Source organism: Gracilinanus agilis, chromosome 1 (assembly GCF_016433145.1).
Source record: "Gracilinanus agilis isolate LMUSP501 chromosome 1, AgileGrace, whole genome shotgun sequence".
In the NCBI taxonomy this organism is placed as follows: domain Eukaryota; kingdom Metazoa; phylum Chordata; class Mammalia; order Didelphimorphia; family Didelphidae; genus Gracilinanus; species Gracilinanus agilis.
This window is the reverse complement of record NC_058130.1, coordinates 132,374,404-132,398,272: the sequence shown is the minus strand read 5'-3', so window position 1 is coordinate 132,398,272 and position 23,869 is coordinate 132,374,404. Positions and strand designations below refer to the sequence as shown.

The 23,869-nt window shown below is 35.7% G+C and overlaps 1 protein-coding gene across 1 annotated transcript in view; it reads left to right on the top strand.

Annotated features, from left to right (window-relative positions):
- XPO6 (exportin 6) overlaps window positions 1-23,869 on the top strand; it is a 115,811-nt gene that overhangs the window by 258 nt on the left and 91,684 nt on the right. The window contains exons 2-4 of the mRNA XM_044656758.1: window positions 11,434-11,524; window positions 20,252-20,364; window positions 21,177-21,374. Of these exons, the coding sequence (XP_044512693.1) occupies window positions 11,434-11,524; window positions 20,252-20,364; window positions 21,177-21,374 (402 nt within the window). The remainder of the gene's footprint in view (window positions 1-11,433; window positions 11,525-20,251; window positions 20,365-21,176; window positions 21,375-23,869) is intronic.

The following is a 23,869-nucleotide window of genomic DNA, read 5'->3' as shown; positions in this document are numbered from 1 at the left end:
TGGGGGAGGGAACCCTAGTGTGCTGAACCATCATTCTTCTGTGACACAACAGGGGGAGGGGAGTGGTGTGTGCAGAGCATGCCTGGTGACACACATGCGTGCAGGAGATCTGCATAACGCAGAACCTTTTCTCTGGGCTGTGTAATACATAGTTGTGAGGATGGTAATCTGTGGATTTATAGTAAGGAAAGGGATTCGCTATAATCAGTGGATCTTAGGCAGTGACAATGGCACCATTTGAGAATTAGCATTTAAAGACATGTATTGAGCTTGTACTACTACATAGAGATAAAGTCTTTGCCCACCCTCAAGGATGTTGCAGTCTATTTGGATAAAATGCCCAAGTAGTTTTGAGTAGACAGATGCTCCATTCTAGATCCCTAGAAACTCAATACTGAATCTTGCACTCCATTGATTGAGTTAGCCAGACATCTATATAAATGGGGTTTTGATCTAATATAGGGATCAGAAAAGGGAATTATTCTATAAATGTGAAATATTTGACATCTTGCTCGTGATGTGCCCCTGGAGTTCTTAAAACTTAAATCCTTGATACAAAGGGGGAATTTACAGTGAAGCTGAGACTAATAGAGCATTCTAACCTTCTCACAATCTTCTTTTTATGTCACTGACACTAAGGAGAGGTTGTTGGGGATGGAGGGTTGCCAGTGCTTTAGGATTCATGTCCCTATTTTGGTCCCTGACCTATGACCTCTGCACAACCCCCTTTCCTCATTTCAGGCTAGGAACCTCTGAGTCAGGGTAATAGTTGCCCATGGAAGGCAAGAAGGCAAATGGAACTTTTCTGGTGAACCTGTGGATATATTTCCCTAATTCCTCCCCTCTCCACCTTTTTTTTTTTGCGAAATGACAAGGCTTCATATGTATTTCTTAGAAAGACTTCAACTTTTATTCTGTCTTACTAGAAGTAAGAACAGTTTTGAAATTGAAAACTTTGGCAAGGATGTTTGATCCTTTAATACAGGGTATTCTGAAGCTTAAAATTGTACTGACTTTTAGGGTACCCTCTACGTTTTTTTTTCTAAAGCTTTTCCTAGGATACATCAGACTGTATAAGGTTGAAGTTATTGGTGTGATCAGCCTTTTTTTTTTTGTTATATTTGTATTGGGGGTCTCTTAAACTCTTCTCTAGGGTTAGTATATCTTGTCTTGATGTGCAAACTTAAATGAAAAAAATATGTTTTGCTAGTATACTGTTGGCAAGAATTCCTGTTCACCTCATAATCTTATTGACCCTGACTTTCCTCAAGTTAACATTAGTGCTGTGGTTTTTTGGTAATGTGGCAAATGCCTGTGCTTCTCTGAAAAGCCTCACTTAAACTGAAGTTTTGTGCAAAAATGCATTACATATTTAATGTGTTTTAATAGTACATAAAGGGGCAGCTAAGTAGCACAGTGAATAAAGTGCCAGACCTGAAGTTGGGAGGACCTGGGTTCAAATCTAGCTTCAGATTCTTGCTGTGTGATCCTAGGCAAGTCACTTCAGCTCAAACACAGGATGAAAAGGCCTATGTTACAAAATATTCCTTTTTTTGAATAGCTTCTACTTGACCATTGCTGGGTATGGTTCTTTGTTACTAAGCAAAAAAGGAGCTGCAATTGACTAATATTTTCTTGCTTCTAGTAATAATGGTTTGGATGTTTCTGTTTATAGTAGCTGATGTATTTTGTTGTTGGTAACTTAGTGAGGGATGCAGAAAAGTGTAGAACATATTCTCTGGAGCAATGAAGTCAGATCATTTAGTTCAGTTCCTTTATTTTACAGACAAGATATCATAATCAGCAGAGAGATAATATTTCTTGTTTATAGTTGAATAATAAAGTTGTGGCCTGTCTGGATTAGAACTCAGGTTTCCCAAATGAAGTCCAGTCAGTGTTCTTTCCTGATTAAAAAGTGATAGAGATATGTTTCAAATGCCAAAAATTCAAATGATACTAATAGTCTAAAAAAAATAGTGGGGAAAGCAGAACTAGAGATTTTATGCCAACTTTTAGCCAATGAGGTTTTTTTTTATCTCTATATCTTGTATTTTATGAAAAAGAGGAGTTGATTCTATCGATTTATTTTGCTTCAACTGCCTCCCAACAAAACATTAAGGTGAGTTACTACAGGTTTAGATAATCTTATATATTTACAATATTACACAATAATTGAGCTACATGGTGATTCCCTTGTTGATACTTAGGTCCTGAAATGCCTTTTGAATCAAAGCAAAATTTATTTGCATTCATTGTATTTTAAGATTTAAAAATATTTTTCATATTCTTTAAAAATTGATAATCTTGGTAATTTTATAGTAATTTCCATTTAAACATTGTGCCCTTCTTTCTCAGCCATTAAGGAATTCACTGAAGGTATGTTGAAAGCTACCTTTTCATTAGGTAAGATCCAAGTGCAAGCCAGAGAAACATATGTTGTACTTAGATCAGAAAGAAGGTACCATAGTTTGTGACTGGGAGCTATCTGTCTGTCTACAGGAAACATTTCTAGTAGTAAAATGTCAGTGTAATTTATAGCTACTGATTAAGATGTCTCCCTATAGATCATCTGGAAACCACAACATGAAATATAATCATGAAAAATAATCTGTAAACTTGAATCTTTAATGTCTGTTATAGTACCTTGCATCAACTAATCATTTATGCACATTACACAAACAACTTAGAGGGTGCTATAGTAATGAATCAGAAGGGTGCCTTATGAACCATAGAAAAAAGGAAAGGTTCAGAGTAAATATTGTTTCTTTATCAGTCTCCGAAGAACAAGGTATCCTATTCTAGCTGATTTGATATTCATTCTTTTCACAGAAATAGTTCTAGTGTAGAGAAGGTCAATTATAACTGCTCACATTTCAACAGCATTTAAATGTTTGTAGAGCATTTTTCCCTTACAACCAATGAGTGTGAATGTTATCTTCATTTTACAGAGGAAGAAATTGAATCTTTGAGAGGTTTAGTGACTTCCCAAGTTACACAGCTAAGTGTCAGAGATTGGATTAAAACTGAGGTCTTTGTAAATTCCATTCCAATATTCTTCACTGTCATTGTCTCATTTAAATTACCTCAGTTTGAGTGAAGTTGAGAGCTCTTAAGAATATATGGCTCCTTTATTCTTCTTCATTGATAAATAACCTTTAAATTTAGTTCCCTGAGTGGATTTATTCCTCAGGAGGGAATGCATTTTGTAGTTCATTAGTTCTGGTTCTTAATCTAGGGATATCATCACAAATGAGGACGGGGCGGGGTGGGGGGAAAGATATTCTGGTTTAGAAATCAATATTATAGGAATTTGGCAATTTTAAAAATAATAACTCCTTGAGAGCAGGGACTGTTTATTTTTGGCTTTGTATTACTAGTCTGGCATTTTTATGATGGGTTGGTTACTCAGAGAAGTTTTGTAAAGCAAAATGAACCAGTGCATTGACCATGTTTGACAATCTATACCTCATTTTACACTTAAATTCATCACTTTTGCTCAGATGAAGGAGTTGTGTTTCATCTTTAGGCCTCTAGAAGACCCGGATTCAAATCTCAACTCTGATACATACTGACAGCTTGGGCAAGTTACTTTTCCTCTCTGGGACTGTTTCTTTTTCTGTAAGAAAATGATTTCTGTAAGAATATGATTTTGGACTAGATAGCCCGAGTTCCTTCTGTAGTAACAAGTCTATGATTGGCTCTGGTTGTGTATGTATTATTCTTTTGTTTCCACTTTGCTTGACATCAGTTCTTACAAAATTTCCTAAGTTTGTCTGAAATCTCAATATGATCGTTAGAGTACTATGCCATTTCATTTCATTTTTGTATAGCAGTTTATTTAACCATTCTCCATTTAATAGGTAGCTACTTTTGCCAAGTTTTTAATACCTCAAAAAGTGCTGTTATATTTTTGTATAATTGGCTATATTTTCAACATCGGTACAGGTATTATTAGATCAAAGGTATGTATTGATGGTTTATATTTCTTCATTTGAAAGCTATTTATATTCTTGGATCACTTAGCTATTGGGGAATGACTCTTAGATTTATATCGAATCAAATCAGACCTTTATCAGAGATAGCTATGTGAAGATTTTTTTTCAGTTGATAATTTCTTTTATTCAAATTGCATTGATTTTGTTTCTACAAAAGTTTTTAAACTTTATATAACTATTGCCTATTTTCTCTTTATGATCATAGCTATTACTAATTTAAGGATTTTACCCTAACATAGATTTGAAAGATATCCTCTCCTTGATTTTGCCTCTAAAATGTGTTTGTGCTGTGATCTATGATGTTAATGTTATTTACTTCTATCCTGTTTTGGGGTATGGTATAAGATGTTACTCAAATCCTAGTTTCCAAACTTTTCCAGAAATTCTTTTGAAATATGGAGTTTTGTCCCAGTATTTCTTATTCTTGGATTTATTGCACACCAGGCAACCATTTAATTGTTTACCAGATTCAAAGACTTATATTTTAAGTGCAGACACAGAGAAACTAGACTGACATATTTACTCAGTTTAGCTGAAAGAAGAGATCAAAATAATTAGGATGGTGAGTTAGTATGCCAAAGTGAAATGAGTGTGGAGGAGAATTGGGACAGATGGGATAGCTGGTGGTGTGAAAACTCTACTTCACTACTTATAGGCTTTGTGACTTTGGGCATCCCTGCATGTCTATACATATCAGTTTCCTCATCCATTAGGGGTTTGAATTAGATGGTCTTGCTGAAGGTCCCTTTTAATTTTTGTAGTTGATGATTTTGTGATCCAGCAATGCTTGGAAGCCAGGACAAGCTCCTTACCTGCTTTTGATTCGCAAAAGGTTATGATGACCTATGGAGAATTAACTTTAGTGGCATCCATTTAAAAGAATTTGAATGGAGTCTCATTCCAGGAAGGCACCCTTTGCTTAAGTGCCTGCAGAATGGAACAGTGGGGAAAAAAAAGATCTTTAAGAAGACAAGGGATTGAAGTTTGAATCGAGAGGAACTTCCTTCTTGGGTGACCTTCTGTCATCATTCGGCCACAGTTTTTTCTCATTTTTAAGATGAAGAATGACTTTGAAATGGCACCTAAATTTTTTAAATGGCACACTAAAAATCAGTAATATGATAGGAGGACTTCCTCTCTTTTTAGCACAAAGACTTGGTTTTATAGCCCTAGTGCCTAGCTGTGGGACTTAATAGGTGTTTGCTGAATTGAAATTTGTGAGCAAATATTTAGGACCAAAAGGAACTATTTTATTTGCAAGAGTTCCTCATTAATGCATACTTACCATTTCCTTGTTGTTTGTCAACTACATTTTTATATGTTCTTGGTATTAATGGACTGATGCTTTAATTTTGAAACATATGGTTGATCTGTTTTTAAAAAAGCAATTAGATGCAATTAACAGCCAATTTCTTTGGTAGCTCTATGTGATTTCTCATCACCTTTTAAAAGGCCATGAGCTCTCCTCAACTCCAAACAAAAGTCACAGTAACAACCTTTGTTAATGTTGTTAACACTTAAAAATAAGACAGGTGTATAGTCAGAATAAAAAAGCCCCTCCTTTTAAAAAAAAAAACAAAACAAAAAACTACCAGCCATACTTATTTACTCAAATTAGGAGATTTTGGTTTTAGTCCTTCCTCTGGCACTGATGTGTGACATTGAGTTTTGCAGTTTGTGTTTCTACATATGTAAAAGGGAAGAGTAACTTGTCTTTAATGTCAATTCCAGCTTTAAATTTCTATTTATATATACATATATACAAATATAAAATTCTGTTATATTAGTATTTAGGGGATTGGATCCAAGAGTTGGATGTCTTCATATGTATGAAAAAAGACAATAAGCTGTGAGTATATGACCTAGTATTATGACTTGCTTCAACCTCTACTGATACATGGTCTTTTCCAAAAAGTAGGTAATAGTTATTGGTAGCCCTAATATTATCTTATATTTTTCTTCCTATGAATAAAAAAAAATAGGCTACTAGTAGATTTAGAAGTAATCTTGTTCTTATATCATTATTACTTTTTGTTTCTAGGCATTTAGCTTTTTGGGGAATTTCTGTCATCATTTACTTTTGATTTAGGATACTGAAATTTACAGATTAGAAATGACATCTTTTTAGATTTTCATTTGGTAGGTACTGTATATGTTACTTCAGTGTCTGCCATCAGTGGCTTAGGAAAAGAGGCAGCCAGTTATGTCTGTTGGGATTTAACACCAGTCTGTAGTGTTTACATTGAAAATCGAATCATTTGCCAAGATCTCATTTAGTACCTTCCTCTACATCTCTATTGCTACTTTTTACATTCTGCTGCTGCTTGGACTGCTAATGTTTTTAGCATTGCTGCTCTTAGTGAGCTTGGACTCATTGTAGAATTGTATGATTTAAGCTTTGTGCCTTGTCAAATGCTCATCAAATCTGTAATCTTTACCATATGCCTTTCATAGGCCTTTCCCAGGATACTCTGGGCCACATTACTTCTTAGATTTTTATTCCAAGCCTTATTAGCTTTGTCTGGTCATCTCCCCTTACATCTTTGACTTTCTCCAGAAAATTTTTACATTCCTAGAATACTCTTCTCATTTCTTCCATAATATCTTCTTGGATTTGTCAGAAAAGAGCTGACTGCTTTGGGAATTTTTAGGTACTTCTCTTGGACTCTATGTAGTTAATATTACTTTTACTCCCTAAGATGCATTGTCACAAAGATAAAAAGCCTGCTCATTAATTTGCATTATTTTTATGAACAAATGATTTAGCATATATAAAATACTTTGCAAACTTTAATATGCTATATAAGTGCATGTTATTACTATTAGCTGTTTCTCTTTTACTGATTTTTTGTGTATCTGCATGTATATTCTAGTTAGAATGTAGTTTCCTGATGGCTGGGAACCAGTTTATTTATTCATTCATTTATTTCACTCTGCATAATAATACATGAAGTGATATGTGTTTAATACAGTTACAGAGATTTATTAGAAGGATATGGGGGTGGGGGGCAGCTGGGTAGCCCAGTGGATTGAGAGTCAGGCCTAGAGATAGGAGGTCCTAGGTTCAAAACCGGCCTCAGACACTTCCCAGCTGGGTGACCCTGGGCAAGTCACTTGACCCCCATTGCCCACCCTTACCACTCTTCCACCAAGCAGCCAATATACAGAAGTTAAGGGTTAAAAAAAAAAAGATATTGGGGGCATCTTACAGGGAAGAATGGAGTATTAGATAAGCTAGGCTTTATCCTGTCCATATCAGGGTTCTCTCTTAGAGGAGAAAAGAACCAAGTCTTCTGATTAAGGTACAGATTAAGTGGGTACAGGTACACCCATCCATTTATGAAAAATTTCCCTTTACCTAACAAGAACTTGATGAGAGCCACTCAAGGTTTTCACAGGTTCTGCTAAGATGCATGGAACTCCTTTTATTGGAACATTTTTCCATTTTGTTATTAAAGAGTCTATGAGAACTGATTGTATCTTTCGGAGAACAATGTTCTCTTACCACATAAAACATAAAGCTTTAAAAAAATGATCATTGCTTGGCATGTACCTTACTCCTTTGCTGAAATGTAGGGGGTCTATGGAAGATAACATTCTGCTGAATCTGATTAATGTGTTGGTTAGTTTTGCCAAACTGCTTTTTTTTTCTTTTATATTCTTTTTCACAAGGGATGACTATCTGTATGGGGAATGGGGAGGGATACATTGGGGATTGAAGTTGGTGTTAAAATGAGCTAACAAGATTTAAAAAATATTTTTCATTGTGAAGCCTCTAGCTAGTGATGGTGAACCTATGGCACGGGTGCCAAAGATGGCATGCAGAACACTCTCTGTGGGTGTCCCCCTCCCCCCCAAGTTCATTACAAGAAAGGCAGAGGGACTCAGATGGAGTTGTTCCTCTCCTCTCCATCATTCCTGACTAGACATTTTTTCACATACCCTGCCCCTCTGCCTAGCAGCCCAATGGGAGCACACAGTGGGTGAGGGTGGGTAACTCACAGGCAGCAGAGCTGGAAGGGAGCAGAGTGCTCAGGCCACTGCCCTCCCCATCTCTACCTCACTTCACACCTTCCCCCCCACTCCCTCCAGCAGCCCAATGGGAGTGCTTTCCTCCTCCCCTGTTTGGGGTAAGGGTGGGGTAGGCAGGACATGCCTGGCACTCAGTTGGGAGGAGAGGTACAGCTCTTGGTCTCTGGGTGTGGGATGGGCATGGCACTTGGTCTGGGGGGTGGGGGCACAGCTGGGCACTCCATCTCTAAAAGTTTGCTATCACTACTCTAGATGAACCTTGGGAATTGAGCTTAGAAATATGTTCTAAAACAAAACTGAAGATGTGGATTAACTTGAGATCTCCTAAGTCACTTAAGCTGACTAACTACAAAAATGGAGTATTGTTTAGGATGTGTTTTTTTTTTTTAATTTTAATTTTTTAGAAACATTTTCCATGGTTACATGATTCAAGTTCTTACTTTCCCCTTCACCCCCCTTAAACACCTCCCCCCATATCCAACTCACATTTCCACTGGTTTTAACCTGTGTGATCAGTCAAGACTTATTTACATATTATTGATAGTTGCTTTGGTGTGGTCATTTAGTGTCTACATCCCCAACCATGTCCGCATCAACCCATGTGTTCAAGAAGTTGTTTTTCTTCTGTGTTTCCACTCTTGAAGTTCTTCCTCTGAATGTGGATAGTGTTCTTTTTCATAGGTCCCTCAGAATTGTCCTAGATCATTGCATTGCTGCTAGTGCAGAAGTCAGAAGTCCATTACATTCGATTTTACTACAGTGTATCAGTCTCTGTGTACAGTGTTCTACTGGTTCTGTTCCTTTCACTCTGCATCAATTCCTGGAGGTCTTTCTAGTTCACATGGAATTCCTCTAGTTTATTATTCCTTTGAGCACAATAGTATTCCATCACCAGCATATACCACAATTTGTTCAGCTATTCCCCAATTGAAGGGCATACCCTTATTTTCCAGTTCTTTGCCACCACAAAGAATGTAGCTATAAATATTTTTGTACAAGTCTTTTTCCCTGTGATCTCTTTGGGGTACAAACCCAGCAATGGTATGGTTGGGTCAAAGGGTAGGCATTCTTTTAAAGCCCTTTCACATAGTTCCATAGACTGTCTTGCTGACGTCACTTACCCCAAATCTATTCCACTGATCCATCCTTCTGTCTCTTAGTCAGTACCATATTGTTTTGATGACCACTGCTTTATAGTTCAGCTTAATATCTGATACTGCTAGGCCACCTTCCTTCACATTTTTTTTCATTATTTCCCATGATATTCTTGATCTTTTGTTCTTTCAAAAGAACTTTGTTGTGGTTTTTTCTAATTCAGTAAAAAAGTTTCTTGGTAGTTTGATGGGTATGGCACTAAATAAGTAAATTAATTTGGGCAGAATGGTAATTTGTATTATGTTAGCTTGTCCTACTGAGCAGTTAATGTTTTTCCAATTGTTTAGAGATGTGTTTTTGTTTTAATAGTAGTAGCAGTAGCAGAAGCGGCAGTAGCAGTAGTGGTCATAATCTTCCAGTACTTGTAGTTTGGTCTCTGAAGAATTAAAAGTTGAGAGTCCCCAAAGGCCACTGGGATGGTACATACAGTTATTTTAGATTGTTTTTTTGTGTACAGAATTTTTCATTATCCTGAATGCTAGTTTGCTACTGGAGTGGAAGGGGTAGAGCTGAACTGGCCCGAGTCTCTATTAACATGTGCAAAAAAGAGGGGCTTGGTAATAATCTAATAATCTATTAATATGAATTTGCCCGAATCAGTATGTTTCCATGAAAATTTTATCCTGGTACACACCTGTAGGACTTGTTTTCAAATCTAGTTTGATAAGTAATCTAGCAAATAATGTAGCCATATGAGAGAAATACCATCAGAAATGCTGAAGACAAAGCTTTGGAATTCTTGAGTATTTTGAGTTGTGACCTACTTTGTTTCTGTTTCTGAATTATTTTACTTTAATTCTAGTACTTCCTTATTTTGCTATCTAAAACTGAAGATATGGACAAGACTCTTAGTTCTGTATTTCTCAAATATTCTCTTTTAATTTTAATTTTAATCTTTAATTTAATAGTTCTGATTTAGACCTAGTATACTATCCTTTGATAGTTAAACTTGTTAATATCTATCTACCTTAATGCCATTACTTTATGTAGTTTTTAGGACTTCTGGTTATATTACCAGGTTTGTTTGGGGATTTCCTTTTCTTTATTATTTCTTAAACATATCCTTTTAGGGGAAGGGGCATATTTCTCCCAAAGAACTCATCTTCCAATGAACCACCTTCTAATTCAGGTTTCCCTGGTTATTCTCTGTGTTCTCATTTGAGAGAGTTTTTATGAGGGTAGGGACAGAACTTATTTCTACCAAGTTTTTAGAGCTCAATAGCTAAAAATGTTAAGAATGCATATCTGTTTTTGAGAGAGTTCAGCAGGTATATTAGGGTCAGTTAGATTCTCCTTGTCCTTCTCCAGCTCCTTCTGAAAGGGACAAATGCCCTGATGGTGGATTGAGTGAAAGCTGGATTGGGTTGTGGGGTAAAGAAAGCAGGAACTTGGATTTTTGGGGGAGGTTAGGCATAGAAATAAGATTGGAGTATATAAAGACTTTTGAATATGATTTTAGAATACCATGTACAAACAAATCAAAATGATGAATCAGTAAAGTGCTGTCTAATATGATAATTTTTTATTCAGAATTTGTTCTGGCATAAAAGAATTCAGCTTTAAAACATTTAGTAAAGCAAAAGCTATGAAGCCTTAGTTTTTGGGAATCCATTTTGGCTATAGAATTGCTACTGATTAAAAAAAATTAAAATAAAGGAGCTTTAAAAAAATAATCCTTATTTCCTCATTCCTCCCCCGAAGTGAGGGAATAACTTTATAATAGATTTATTTTTTCCCTTTAATCTCTCTTCTTTAGATCACAATATCATTATTTTTTTTTTTGGATTAGCATTGTGGGTTGATTAGCAATGGAATAAAAAGAATTTGTGGAGCACTTATTCTCTTTTCTTTTCTCTTTGCCTAAACCTGACCTTTTTGATAAAGATGCTCAGACTTCCAACCTGAAAGTCCCATGACCTTTTCCCTGAATCCAATGCCTTTGACTGTTTAGGACTAGGATTAGTTCTTAGTTTTTAATCTGTTTCCAGAATTCCTTCATTTTCAGATCCTCTGTTATTATTTTTTATGATCTGCCATCCATTTTTTTAGCACAGAGATTGACTACATAGTAACCTGAGTCTTGTATGTGTGTGAACTTGTACCCCAGTTGAAACTATTAAAATTGACATCTTGTACCTGTTTGTAGAGGGGAAGTATGTTGCATTTGCTGTTGACTGTGACCTAGAGGGAACTAAAGATCAGAAGGGAACTAAAGATAAATATTTTGTTATTTTTCTCAAATTTCATTTAGGCATCTGAAGAAGCCTCCCTCCGGGCATTGGAAAGTTTAATGACAGAGTTTTTCCATGATTGTACAACCAATGAACGAAAACGTGAAATAGGTAAGATCATTACATGGATTTAATGTAATTATAAGCAACCATTTTGTGAGAAAGGCCTAGTCATAGGCATCAATAGCAGATCCTGACTTATCAGCATTTTGTTCTGCTTTCTCACTGTTCTCCAATGTCAGCAGCACACACTGTTCTCTGATCTGTGGAAAAATCCTGTTCTTTGTTTCAGCCAAGATGATGCTATATTTTAAAAAAAGAAATAAGAATGAGATAAAAAAGAATTTGTGGGGCACTTGCTCTCTTTTCTTTTAACTTTGCTAAAACCTGACCTTTATGGTAAATATGCTCAGACTTCCAGCCTGAAAGAGATTTTGGTTAGTCTTTCTCCATCTGGGAGAATCTTCAGCCTTTTTAAGAATGTGCTGCTGCTTGTGTTATAGGTTCTTCACATCACACATCTTCCTTGAACTTTTCTTCTATTGCTGACCTTTGTTCCTGTAGAGCTAGAGGATAAAGCATTTGTGTGCTCATAGGCAAGCTTTGAAAATGATACTTTTGTGATAACTGGCTCCTGGAAATATTGAACCTTCACTCTTGCATATGTGTTTTGATGCAATGACCAAGTTTTTCTGTGGAGAGGAAAATTTTCTGCCATTTAAAATATGCATTTATTTAAAAAAAAAAGATATTTTCAATAAATATTAAATTCCCTCTTATATGCAAGGCACTGTGCTAGAAACTGGGGATACAAAGATGGTATAGTCCAGTGATGGTGAACCTATTCATAAGTACCAAAGATGCCACGCAGAGCACTATGGGCATGCAAACTACCCTCCCTCTCCCCAGAGATTGTTATTAGAAAGGCAGAGGGACTCAGGTGGAGCTGTTCCCCTCCCCCTCTCCATTGTGCCTGTCCACATTTTTTCATATCCCCGCCCCTCTGCCCAGCAGCCCAATGGGAGTGCACAGGGGTAAGGTGGCTGGCTCATAGGTGGCAGAGCTGAAAGGGAGCAGAGTGTTCAGGCCACTCCCCTCCCCTACTCTATACTTGCTGAGGACATTCCTCATTTCACCCGTCCCTCTGCTCAGCATCCCCTGTGTGGGGTAAGGGAGAATGGGGTGGGGCATTTAATGTGGGTTTGAGGCATGATGTGGGGCCCAGTACTGGTCTCCAAAAGGTTTGCCATCACTGGACTATTGGGGGAGATAACATGCATACATATAAATAAAAATAAAGTGATATGGGAGAGAGCATTAGGAATTGGGGAGGGGAGAGGAATCAGAAAAAAAGAATTTATACAGAAGGTAGTACTTGAGCTGAATCTTGAAGGACAAAATATATTTTAAGGAACAAGTGAGATAGAGAGTATGTATCAGAAATGTGGGATAGCAAGTGAAAAACTCTGCTGATAAGAGATAGCTTATTTTATTTTATTTAAAAAAAAACTCTTACATTTCATTTTAGAATCAATACTATTATTGTTTCTAAGGCAGAAGAATGGTAAGGGCTAGGCTATGGGGATAAGTGACTTGCACAATGGGGATAAATCACACAACTGGGAAGTGTCTGTCTGTAGGCCTGACTCTCAATCCACTGAGCCACCTAACTGCCCCCTGGACATAGCTTATTATTTAGGAGGAATAGCAAAGAAAGCTAGTTTGTCTGGTGTGCAAGAAGGGCAGGAATTTTTAATAATGAAATAAAGGTAAATTGTAGCCAAATTGTGAAGGGTTTTAAATGATGAACAGGAATTTGTATTTTATCCTAGAGGTCATATGGAGCTGTTGGAGTTGATTGAATAGGATAGTAATATTGTCATTTTGCTTTAGTACTTTGACAGTTGTGTGATGTCTGGAATGGAAAGGAGAGAATTTGACTTCAGGATGACCAAATACAGTATTGTAATACTTCTCTTGGGAGATAGTGGGAGGGAACCTGAATTAATAGGGCAGGGCCTTTTAAACAGAAAGTAATTGACTGTGAGATGTGAAGAAAAGCAATGAGAATTGGCAACTGATTTTATACCTTTTTATAAATCTACATATATTTAATGCAAAAAAATTCCCCTTTTTTGGCATATCTGTTAAAGTCCCAAATTGTGACCTCTTGATCTTGTGTTTTTTACTAGAACAATGCTATTGTACTTTTGCTTTATTTTTATTGCTTAATCATACCTAATTTCCTTATCTGCGACTAGAAATAAAACCCTATTAACATTTCCATATTTCTGGTACAATTCTGAAGACACTAAGGGTAAATCAGATGTTGCAAATGTCTGAGTAAGTGGTCAGAGGGAAGGAGGAATGCTTTTTCTAAACTTGAGATTTCAGTTATAAAAATGCTAGTGGATGGGAGTTATTAATTTTTTTGGTAATCATTCTTTGTAACTTCCATTTGCTGAATTTACAGGTTGGAAAATCTTGCTTTCTCCTTAATTAGAATTAATAGAATTTTAGCCCCAAAATAGTTTTTAGAAAGTGTCAGTCTTAGGCAAATATCCTTATTTATGAAGGTACCGAGGCTCAGGGAGAGATTGAGATTTAGTCAGTCATACAACTAGTGAGTGTGATATTGGAAATTTGGGGGTCCTTGAACCACCTGGCTTCCTGTCTTATGTGGTGATGTAAGACAGTTACGTAATAACGTAAACAGAAGGATAAATAGTGAGTGCCTGGGTTGGTACTTCCTCTTTTGATGCTGAAGCAAGATGGTGGTGGAGGTATGGCTGGTCCTTCAAACTAACTTTTTTTTTTTTAAAAACATTTATTAATATTCATTTTTAACATGGTACCATGATTCGTGCTCCTACTTTCCCCTTCGCCCCCCACTCAAACTAACTCTTAATATGGCATGTGGCTTCATTTTTCTAATGGCTGTTAATAAATCTTTAGAATCCATAATATTTTTAAATCTATCCTTTTATATCCATTTATATCCATGAGTGACAGAAAATGAATTTAGAATCCATAATATTTTTAAATCTATCCTTTTATATCCATTTATATCCATGAGTGACAGAAAATGAATTAGAATCTATACCTTCTGATTTGTAATCCAATATATTTTCAGACTTCTAAAGCAGGTATTCTTCATCTGATGTCTTTGACTGGATTTCAGAGAGTCTGTGAACTTGGATAGGAAAAATATTTCCTTCATTGAGGAATGTAGTCAACAAAACATTCTGAGAAGGGTTTATCTGGATTTGCTAGATTGTCAGAGGGGTTCATGTCACACAAAAATTCTCTAACATTTATAGAAATGGTCATCTATATAAGCATAGGCTATCTTCTTTTGACATTCTTTTTTTTTTTTTTTTTTTTTAACCCTTACCTTCCATATTAGAATTAATAGTGTGTCTTGATTCTATGGCAGAAGAGTTGTAAGGACTAGGCAATGGGGTTAAGTAACTTGCCTAGGGTCATACAGCTAGGAAGTGGCTGAGGCCAATTTGAACTCAAGACATCCCATCTCTGGCCTGGCTCTCAGTCCACTGAGCTATCCAGCTGCAATTGTATCACCCCTTTCCTCAAAACTCTTCAATGACTTCCCATTTTTTATTGAATAAAATCTAAAAATTTAATCTTGACATGCAAGCCTCTCCACAAACTGTTTTCTTCTTACCATTTTAACCTTTTTTCACATCCTTTCTTGTGTGTCCTCCATTCTAGCTTAACTAGGCCTCTTATATTTATTTGGTATTTTTCCCTACCATACCTTTTTATTTAGTTATTTTAATTTATTTACCTTTTAAACTCTTACCTTATACCTTAGAATCAATAACTGTGTATTGGTTCCAAGACAGAAAAGCAGTAAGGACTAGGCAATGGGGGTTAAGTGATTTGCCTAGGATCATATAGCTAGGAAGTGTCTGAGAGCAGAATTGAACCCAGGACCTCCTGTTTCTAGGCTTGACTCTCAATCCATTGAGCCCCACCTAGCTGCCCCTTCTACCATACCTTTTTTCTCATTGAACTAAAATTTGCTTTTTATTTCTCCCACCATATTCCCCTGAAAAAAGAAAGAAAAAGTCCTTGAAACAAATATCAGTAGTCAAACAAACAGATTCCCACATTGTCCATGTCCAAAAGAAATTTCATCTTGCATTCTTAAGTCTATCACCTGTCTCTCAGGAGATAGATAACATGTTTCATTCATCTTTAGTCCTCCGGAATTGCCACCATGCCTTTGTGCATTCCATTGCATATACCTAGACTGCTTTCTTCACTTTTAATTTTGTTTTTTGAAATTCTACCCGTCTTTCAAAGCCTAGTTCAAATGTCATTTCTTCTATGAAATTTCTTTTTTCCCTCATTCTTTAAATATGTTATTTCTTTTCTCTAGAGCAGTGATTCCCAAAGTGGGTGCCACCACTCCCTTGTGGGTGCTGCAGAGATCTAGGGGGGGGCAGTGATGGCCACAGGTGCATTTGGGGGCAGTGAATAACTGTAAGAGGGCAGTGATAGTATGTGACAGGGGGTGCTAAGTAATATTTTTTTCTGGAAAGGGGGCCAAAAAAGTCTCGGGAACCACTGCTCTAGAGGCTCACTATTGTACTTGTTTTCTTTTTCAGGTATGACTTAGATAAACTAGAGAGCCAGCCTGAGGCACTTAAATATTTAGAATCATATAGCTGGTGCCAGAAAGTAGATTTACCCAGAATCACCACAGATAGGGTCAGAGATGGACTGGATTTGAATAAGTCTTCCCAATTCCAAGTCTAGGTAGGTGGAACGATGGATAGAGTTCTAGACCTGGAGTCAGGAAGACCTGAGTTCAAATGTGGTCTTAAATACTTACTGGCTATGTGAGACTATGGGTAAGTCACTTAACCTCTGTTTGTCTCAGTTTCTCTATCTGTAAAATAGAAGGATAATTAGGTGATTCCTGCTCTCTTAGAACTCATAATCTAGCATGAGGAAATATAATACATAAACAACAAATATGCAATTTATAAGATAACTATGAGAGGTTAAAAGTACCATGTGCTGTCTGTGGCAGAAAAGATAATTTGTGATTGAAGTTATATGACTGAATAGTTTTGAAGTATTGATTGGATTTCAGAAGTAATAATGATTGTTGAATGGCTTTCCAGGTATGAAGGCAGAGATGTGTACAAAGGCACAAATTCAAGAAAACATTGTGCTAGGGATGGCCAGTAGACCAGTTTGGCTGGAGTGTAGTGCATGTATAGAAGAGTAGTGTGATTGAAAGCTGGAAAGAGAGAATGGGAGAAGATTGTAGAGAGTTTTGAATTCCAGGCTAAGGAGCCTGGTCATTATTTGGTAAATAGTAGTTAACTACTAAAGGTTTTGATTAAATGCATGTGATCATACATTTATACATGAGGACAATGAATTTGATGGTAGTGTGAAAGAGGAATTCGAAAGCAAAGATAGTGATTGCTGGGGAATGGTTAGGAAACTATAGTATTAGATAAATTGTACTGAGGGAATCTATTAGGATGGTGACAGTGTGAATAGATAGGGATGGTGTAAGTGATATTGTGGAGAAAGAATAAGTTATAGGACTTGGTGGTTTACTGGATTTGAGAAGGGTAGAAAATGATCAGAACTAAAGATAACACAAAGATCTTAACCCTCAATAGTGGTGCTATTGACAAAAATACTGAAATTATGGGTTGAAGGTTTTTGGAGAAAGTTGTAAATTGTTTTGGACATGGTAAATTTTGAGTTACTAAGTGGAGATATGGCCTTTAGTCAGTCAGAAATAATAGGTTAGTCTTAGAATTATATGTTTGTAGCTCTGCTTAGAGGTAACATTTGCAGTTGTAATATGATTGCCAAGGTTTAGGAGAATGTGGAGAAAAGAGGAGATATGAAGACAGGATCCTGCAGAATAATCTAACTTATAGGAATAGGAGCCTCAGAAGAGAGGAGCTGAGACCTAGGAGGAGAATCTAGAGATTGTAATGCCAGGGTAACCAAGGTAGGTGTGACAGTTTATCTCAAATGATGCTGAATGGTCAAGGAATGTGGTGATTGAGAAAAAGCCATTGGATTTATTGATTAGGAAATGAGGAGGATAATTAGCAACTCTGGAGAGAGAAGCTTCAGGAGGGTGCCTTTAGGGAATCTTCAGGAGCTAGACTGCTAAGGATTACAAAAAGAAAATTGAGACATTGAGTTTATTTCTCCTTTGATTTTTTAGGATTTCCAATTTAGTTTTTATCTAGGGATTTTTAATTTGTTCTCTTTCTAGTTTTTTAAGTTGTATGCCCAATTCATTGACCTCTTCCCTCTCTGATTTGTTAATATATGCCCTCAGGGATATCAGTTTTCGCCTGAATATTGTTTAGGCTATATCCCATAGATTTTGATACGTTGTTTCCTCATTGTGAGACATTGAGTATAAGACTACTTTTTCAGCAAGTTTGGGAGTGGAAGAAAGAAATGAGCCTGCCTGGGACCTCATCTATACAAAGTAAGATTGAAGGGAATCTAACAGTTAAAAAAAATTATTGATAGTTTTTGTTTTCATGTCTGAATATGCTCTCCCTTTTTCTGTTCCTCAGTGACTTGCTCCTTGTGACAAAGATTAAAAATGAAAGAGAAGAAAAAGTATCATCAAAACTAATCAGTACAGTTGGCATCAAACTCACATAGAAACAGTGCTACTAAATCCTACTGAGTCCTGAATATTGATTTAGTTTTAAAATATAATGTTATGTGAAATATTTTTATTTATTTTATTAAATGTTTCCCAGTTAATGTTTTAATCTGGTTCAGTTGCAAGGATAGGGACAGGGTCTTGCAGGTCATATGTCTGACATTTGTTTTACAGTAGTAATCCCTCTCATTCCTGCAAAGAAGGGAAATAATTTTCTCCTTAATTTTCCCTGAACATTTTAAAATTTTTTTCCAGGGCCAAGCTTGGTTACTGTAATTCTACAATGCTGAGTTTCTTTTTTGATCTATTTACTTTGTTGTCATTATGTATATTATTTTTCTAATTCTGCCTTCACTCTGTATCAATTCAATTAGTCTTTCCATGTTTCTCTGAATTCTTGTTCATTATTTATTATGGTACATCAATTTCTCTTAAATTCATGTATCTCTATTTGTTTAGTCATCCCCTAATTAAAAGCATCTACTATGTTTGTAGTTCTTTGCTACCGCAAAAAGCAACATTGAATATTTTTATGTGTATGGGACTTTTCTTTCTTTTGACATCCTTAGGGAAAGCCTTGGAGTGTAATCTCTATGTCAAAGGGTATAAGATATTTTAGTCATTCTTTTCAAATAATTCCAAATTTCTTTTCAGAACTGTCACTTATCCTTTAGGGAAAGACTGGTATTCTGTAATTTTTAGAAATTTACTTATATATCTTAGATTATATAAATTCTTATCAGAGATATTTAATTCAAAAAAATTTCCCTCCTTTTGGCAGCTCCTCTGCTTTTCTAGTAATAAACTATTTGGCACATGTGCCATAGGTTCGCCATCATAGCCCTAGGGCAATTGCTAGTCACTAAATGGGAACTAACTGGTCTATATCTATTTGAGCCAAATTGGTTTCTAGTTTTCAATACAGTTATTGTCTAATAAGTTCTTTCCCAAGTAATTTATGTTCTTTGGTTTTATTGATAGTGGGTATTTGGTTTCATTTATTTCTAATTCTTCCTTTTCTAGTCTGTTTTATTTTTTATCTTATTTAACCAGTACCAAATTGTTTTGATGATTATTACTTGATAATAGCATAATCTGAAATCCAGAAAGTCTCATGCTTTTATTTCATGTCCTTTAGGTTAAAGTGACTGATTAGAAACTCATTATATATTGAACATTATCAAACTATGCTTTTTTTTTTTAAACCCTTAACTTCTGTGTATTGGCTCCTAGGTAGAAGAGTGGTAAGGGTGGGCAATGGGGGTCAAGTGACTTGCCCAGGGTCACACAGCTGGGAAGTGTCTGAGGCCAGATTTGAACCTAGGACCTCCCATCTCTAGGCCTGACTCTCAATCCACTGAGCTACCCAGCTGCCCCCTCAAACTATGTTAACACTGAAATACTGTAACACAACTTCACCACTTTATCTCTCTTTCTTACATCTTCCCCACTTCTCCTTTCACCCCTAGGGGGAAAAAGTTGACCTCTTTTGCTGCTGAACTTGTAGGTTTATATTAGAATAATGACTTATTTGAATGGTGAGTGAGGATTTTCAGAAATCCTAGACTTAGACATATGAATCTTACTGATGGAGACAGCATTTTGAACCTTTTAGGAAAGCTGTGGTGGTTTATCAATGCCCATTTGATTACCTTCATTGAACAAGCTGCTTGGAAATATTTAAGAATAAAACAAAAGTATAATAAAGTTCTATCTTTTTCTACATTCTGTACTTTTATTTCACCTGCGATTTCCTTTGGATCTTCTTTGATGTTTGTAATCAGTCATCACAACAGTCTTTTTCTTCTCATCTACTTGTGGATAGCACCAAATCAGTACATGGAATTAGGTAGCATAGAGAATGCTTGTCCAAGGGTTTGTGCAGAAAATTTTTTTTTATTATGGTGCAGGGTAAAGATAAATTGAGTGCTTACTTGTACATGAGTTCTCTTTCAGTTAATGCTCTGTAGTCAGGGACTTCTGGCCTCCCTTTTTTGAAGACTGGAGGGAGGGCTTGTTTTTTGTTAGGCTTATATGTTGGTGAAACTATATGGGGTAAAATATTTAGGAGAAAAAATCATCTAATATTAAAATAGATTTACAAAGTGTTATGACCTTTTTTTTTTTTGACATTTACATTTTTCTAGAGGAGCTTCTGAATAATTTTGCCCAGCAGATTGGAGCCTGGAGATTCTGCCTCTATTTTCTTTCTAGCACACGGAATGACTATGTAATGATGTATAGTTTAACGGTTTTTGAGGTAAGTTTTTAGACAGTTCTATACTCACAATTGTGTCTTTATTTTGCCTTTCATATTATTTCAGTAGTATGTATTTCTTATTGTAGGACTAGCTTTTGTAAACATGTGGTTATGACTTGTTTAAATACTTCTGTTAAGATGCCTTTAGTCTTTTCTAGTTAGTGGGGAACAGTGAAGACTGAGGGGTAAGTGACTTCGGGTTGATAAGAGTTTATGTGAACATTTAACTTCATCGTGCTTGAAAAGCTAATAGTTTTTGGTGTGGTTCTTCCCAGATTTTCACGTAGTTAATGCCACCATTTAAAATTTTAATGTGATTTTACACCTTAGGAAAGACAAGTAATCTTTTAGCACTGTGATACTTTTAATATGCAGTCTCCACATTTAAGAAAGTCAGGAAGGAGGCAAAAATAAGGACTGTGATTCTGTGGCAAATTTAAAGTGTACTTTTCAAATTACTCAGCAGTAGGTAATATGTAGTAAGGTGTGTGCAAGGTCTCTTTGCCTTCTTTGTCATGGTTGGGAGTATTGTTTAATTTTATACTGGAAAAAAGATAGTAGGTGACTAGTTGCTATTTGCACTATTCATTCCTAATCCAAATGCAGAGCTGAAGATCATTATAATTTAGTTGCTTTGAGAAATGTTCAAAAGAAAGTTCTACAACCTCTATCATAAAATCAGATTTTAACCAGTTTGTGCAATTTGAAATTTTTTTGCGTATGAAAACTTAACACCATTTTGTTTAGTGATTAAAGGCTATTATTTGCATACATGGTTTGCTAACATAAAGGGTATGCTTTTTGTTTTTTAGAATCTGATCAATAAAATGTGGCTGGGAGTCCCATCCCAGGATAAAATGGAAATCCGTAGCTGCCTGCCCAAGCTCCTTCTAGCTCACCACAAAACCTTACCTTATTTTATCCGAAACAAACTCTGCAAAGTTATTGTTGATATTGGCCGCCAAGATTGGCCTATGTTCTACCATGACTTTTTTACAAACATTTTACAGGTAAGAATATGCCTTAAGGAAATCTGATAAACCATTTCAGGAGTTTTGAATATCTTATCCCGAGAAACTTACATAAGTTGTTTCTTTCTCGGCTTGTAAAGAAGTTTTAAGATTTAACTATTTTAGGAATGTATTTTTGCAAGATTTGTGTATAAGATAGGGATTTCTTTTATTTGTGTGAAAAATTTGTCCACTTGGGGGGAAAAAACTATTATAAAAGGGTGATTCTTGTTGTTTATTATTATTTTTTTAATTTTAATTTTTATTATTGAATTAATTTAGAATTTTTTTCCGTAGTTACATGATTCATGTCCCCCTGTAGCCAGTGAGCAATTCCACTGGGTTTTACATATAGCATTGTTCAGTTGTTTATTATTTCTTGATAAATAATGAATTGTTTCAATTCACATAGTTGGCAATGGAAACATTTTGAGGTAAGCATTGTTCTAGGCTGAGAAGATTGCAAAAAGTAGGTGAGGAATTTACTGGACTATGGTAGGCAGCATTAGAATCTTTTGGTGGCTTCTTTCACTTTTTTTCCTCTTAAAAAAAAAAACAAACCAAAATCCTTGCCTTCAAAACAGTTCTGTGTTTTAGTTCCAAGACAGAAGATTGATAAAGGCTAGTAGGCAATGGAGGTTAAGTGTTTTAGTTGGGGTCACATGGCTAGGAAGTGTGCCCCTTGGTGGCTTCTCTCTTTAAGAATACCCTTATGTCATCGGGGAGTGGCCAGAGTAAATTAAATTGTAAAGTGTCAGGAAAACAGAGAGGACTCAATCAGTAGTTTATGAGTAGCAATATCCTAGTGTCAGCAATGTAAGAGGACCTATGGCATTTCTGTTAAGTATTTTGTTGAGAAATCCATTGAAAAATGGAATGTATTATTTAGGATTTAAAAACATTTCAAACTAAAACTGTGCTTGATAGTAATCTTTTATAGCCTTAAGATATCTAGAATAGCTTTTAATTTTGTTCTAATATTTCTTGCTAATTCTAATAGAGTTTAGTTTGATATATTCTAGTTTCCAAGGAATCTATTTACATTAGATACCATCCTGGCTGGAAGTCCTATCAGTATTTCTTAATCAATAAAAGAAGCTGATGCTTGTCTTCTTAGTGTTTAGCTTTCTCACTGGAAGCATCACTAACTTTTTTCTATCTTTTTTTTTTTTTATCATTTTCCCCTTTTTATTCTATCTTATTCATTTCAACAAATATTTATTATAAGTTTATTAGGTACTGGAGGAGAGAAGTTTAGATAAGGCATAGTACCTATTCTTCTGGAGCTGAGAGTCTAGTAGGGGCAAAAGACATCAGTTCTGGAAACCAAATTCTACAATAGTGATATCAGACTCAAATAGAAAAGGGGCCATTATTCCATACATAACAATCTCTGCAGGCTGCATATTGACTTAGTTTTAAGATGTAATGTTATATTTTTATTTATTTTGCTAAATATCTTCCCAGTTTGTGTTTGACACCTCTGCTCAGTAACATTACACGAGTACAGTTGAGAGTTCCAAAACAAAAGTTGTTTTGTACATCTGAGGGGAAAAGGGTCCTATCAAAGGCATGTAAGAAGCATATGCTTAGGGTAGCAGAAAGTGATAATCTATCCAGTTTAGTTAAGATATACTGTCGTGTCCGAAGAAGAGAGTGTTATAAAATAAGGTTAATAAAGTAAATCATTCCAAGTTCTATAGAGATTCTTAAATACCGGAAAAAGAAATTTGGTTTTAACTCAAAGGCAAAAAGAAGCCACTGTAGATTTTTGAAAATAGCAGTGTCATTATCAAATCTATGTATAAATAAGGTTATTTTGGATTGTAGAAGGAATAATAGAGAAGGAAACATCTGTTAGAGTACTGGAGTAGTCTGTTCAGTAGTACTAAGAGGCTATTGTTGTAGGATTAGAGCACAAGATGTCTTTTAAACAATTAGAAATGTGGACTTTTTAAACTCCTGCCTTTATAACTTTAAAATATTTATGGTGTACTTGAATAAATGTTGATTTTAGTTTCACTTTTGCCCCTAAATGGCTTTGTAATTTTGGGGAAGTTACTTTACTTTTCCCTGGATATGTTTCCTCATGTGTAAAATGAAAGGATAGTATTTTAAACTTAAAAATTCTGTGATTGTTTAACTTTCAGTGATATTTAGTATATGGTTAATATTCAAGATGTGCAAGGAAAGATTGCTGCTTGATTACTGGTAATGAAGCAAAATTTTTTATCAGGTATAATTGCAGCAGAGTAAAACCGGTTTTAGAGTCACCTTGGTTATCATAAAATCTTTTAAGTCAACCTACTAAAAGTTTTCCTGGTCCAGTTTAAGTAATGGTGAGTTTCAGTTTAAGTCGTAGATCTTGCTATGTTGTAGTGGTTGGCTAATGTTAATGAAGACACCTTAGCATAAAAGAACCTAATTCTTTACCTCCTCACCTTTTCTCCTGCCCAGGGCAGCTAGCCCCCTTCCATTTGGATAGCTCTAATTGT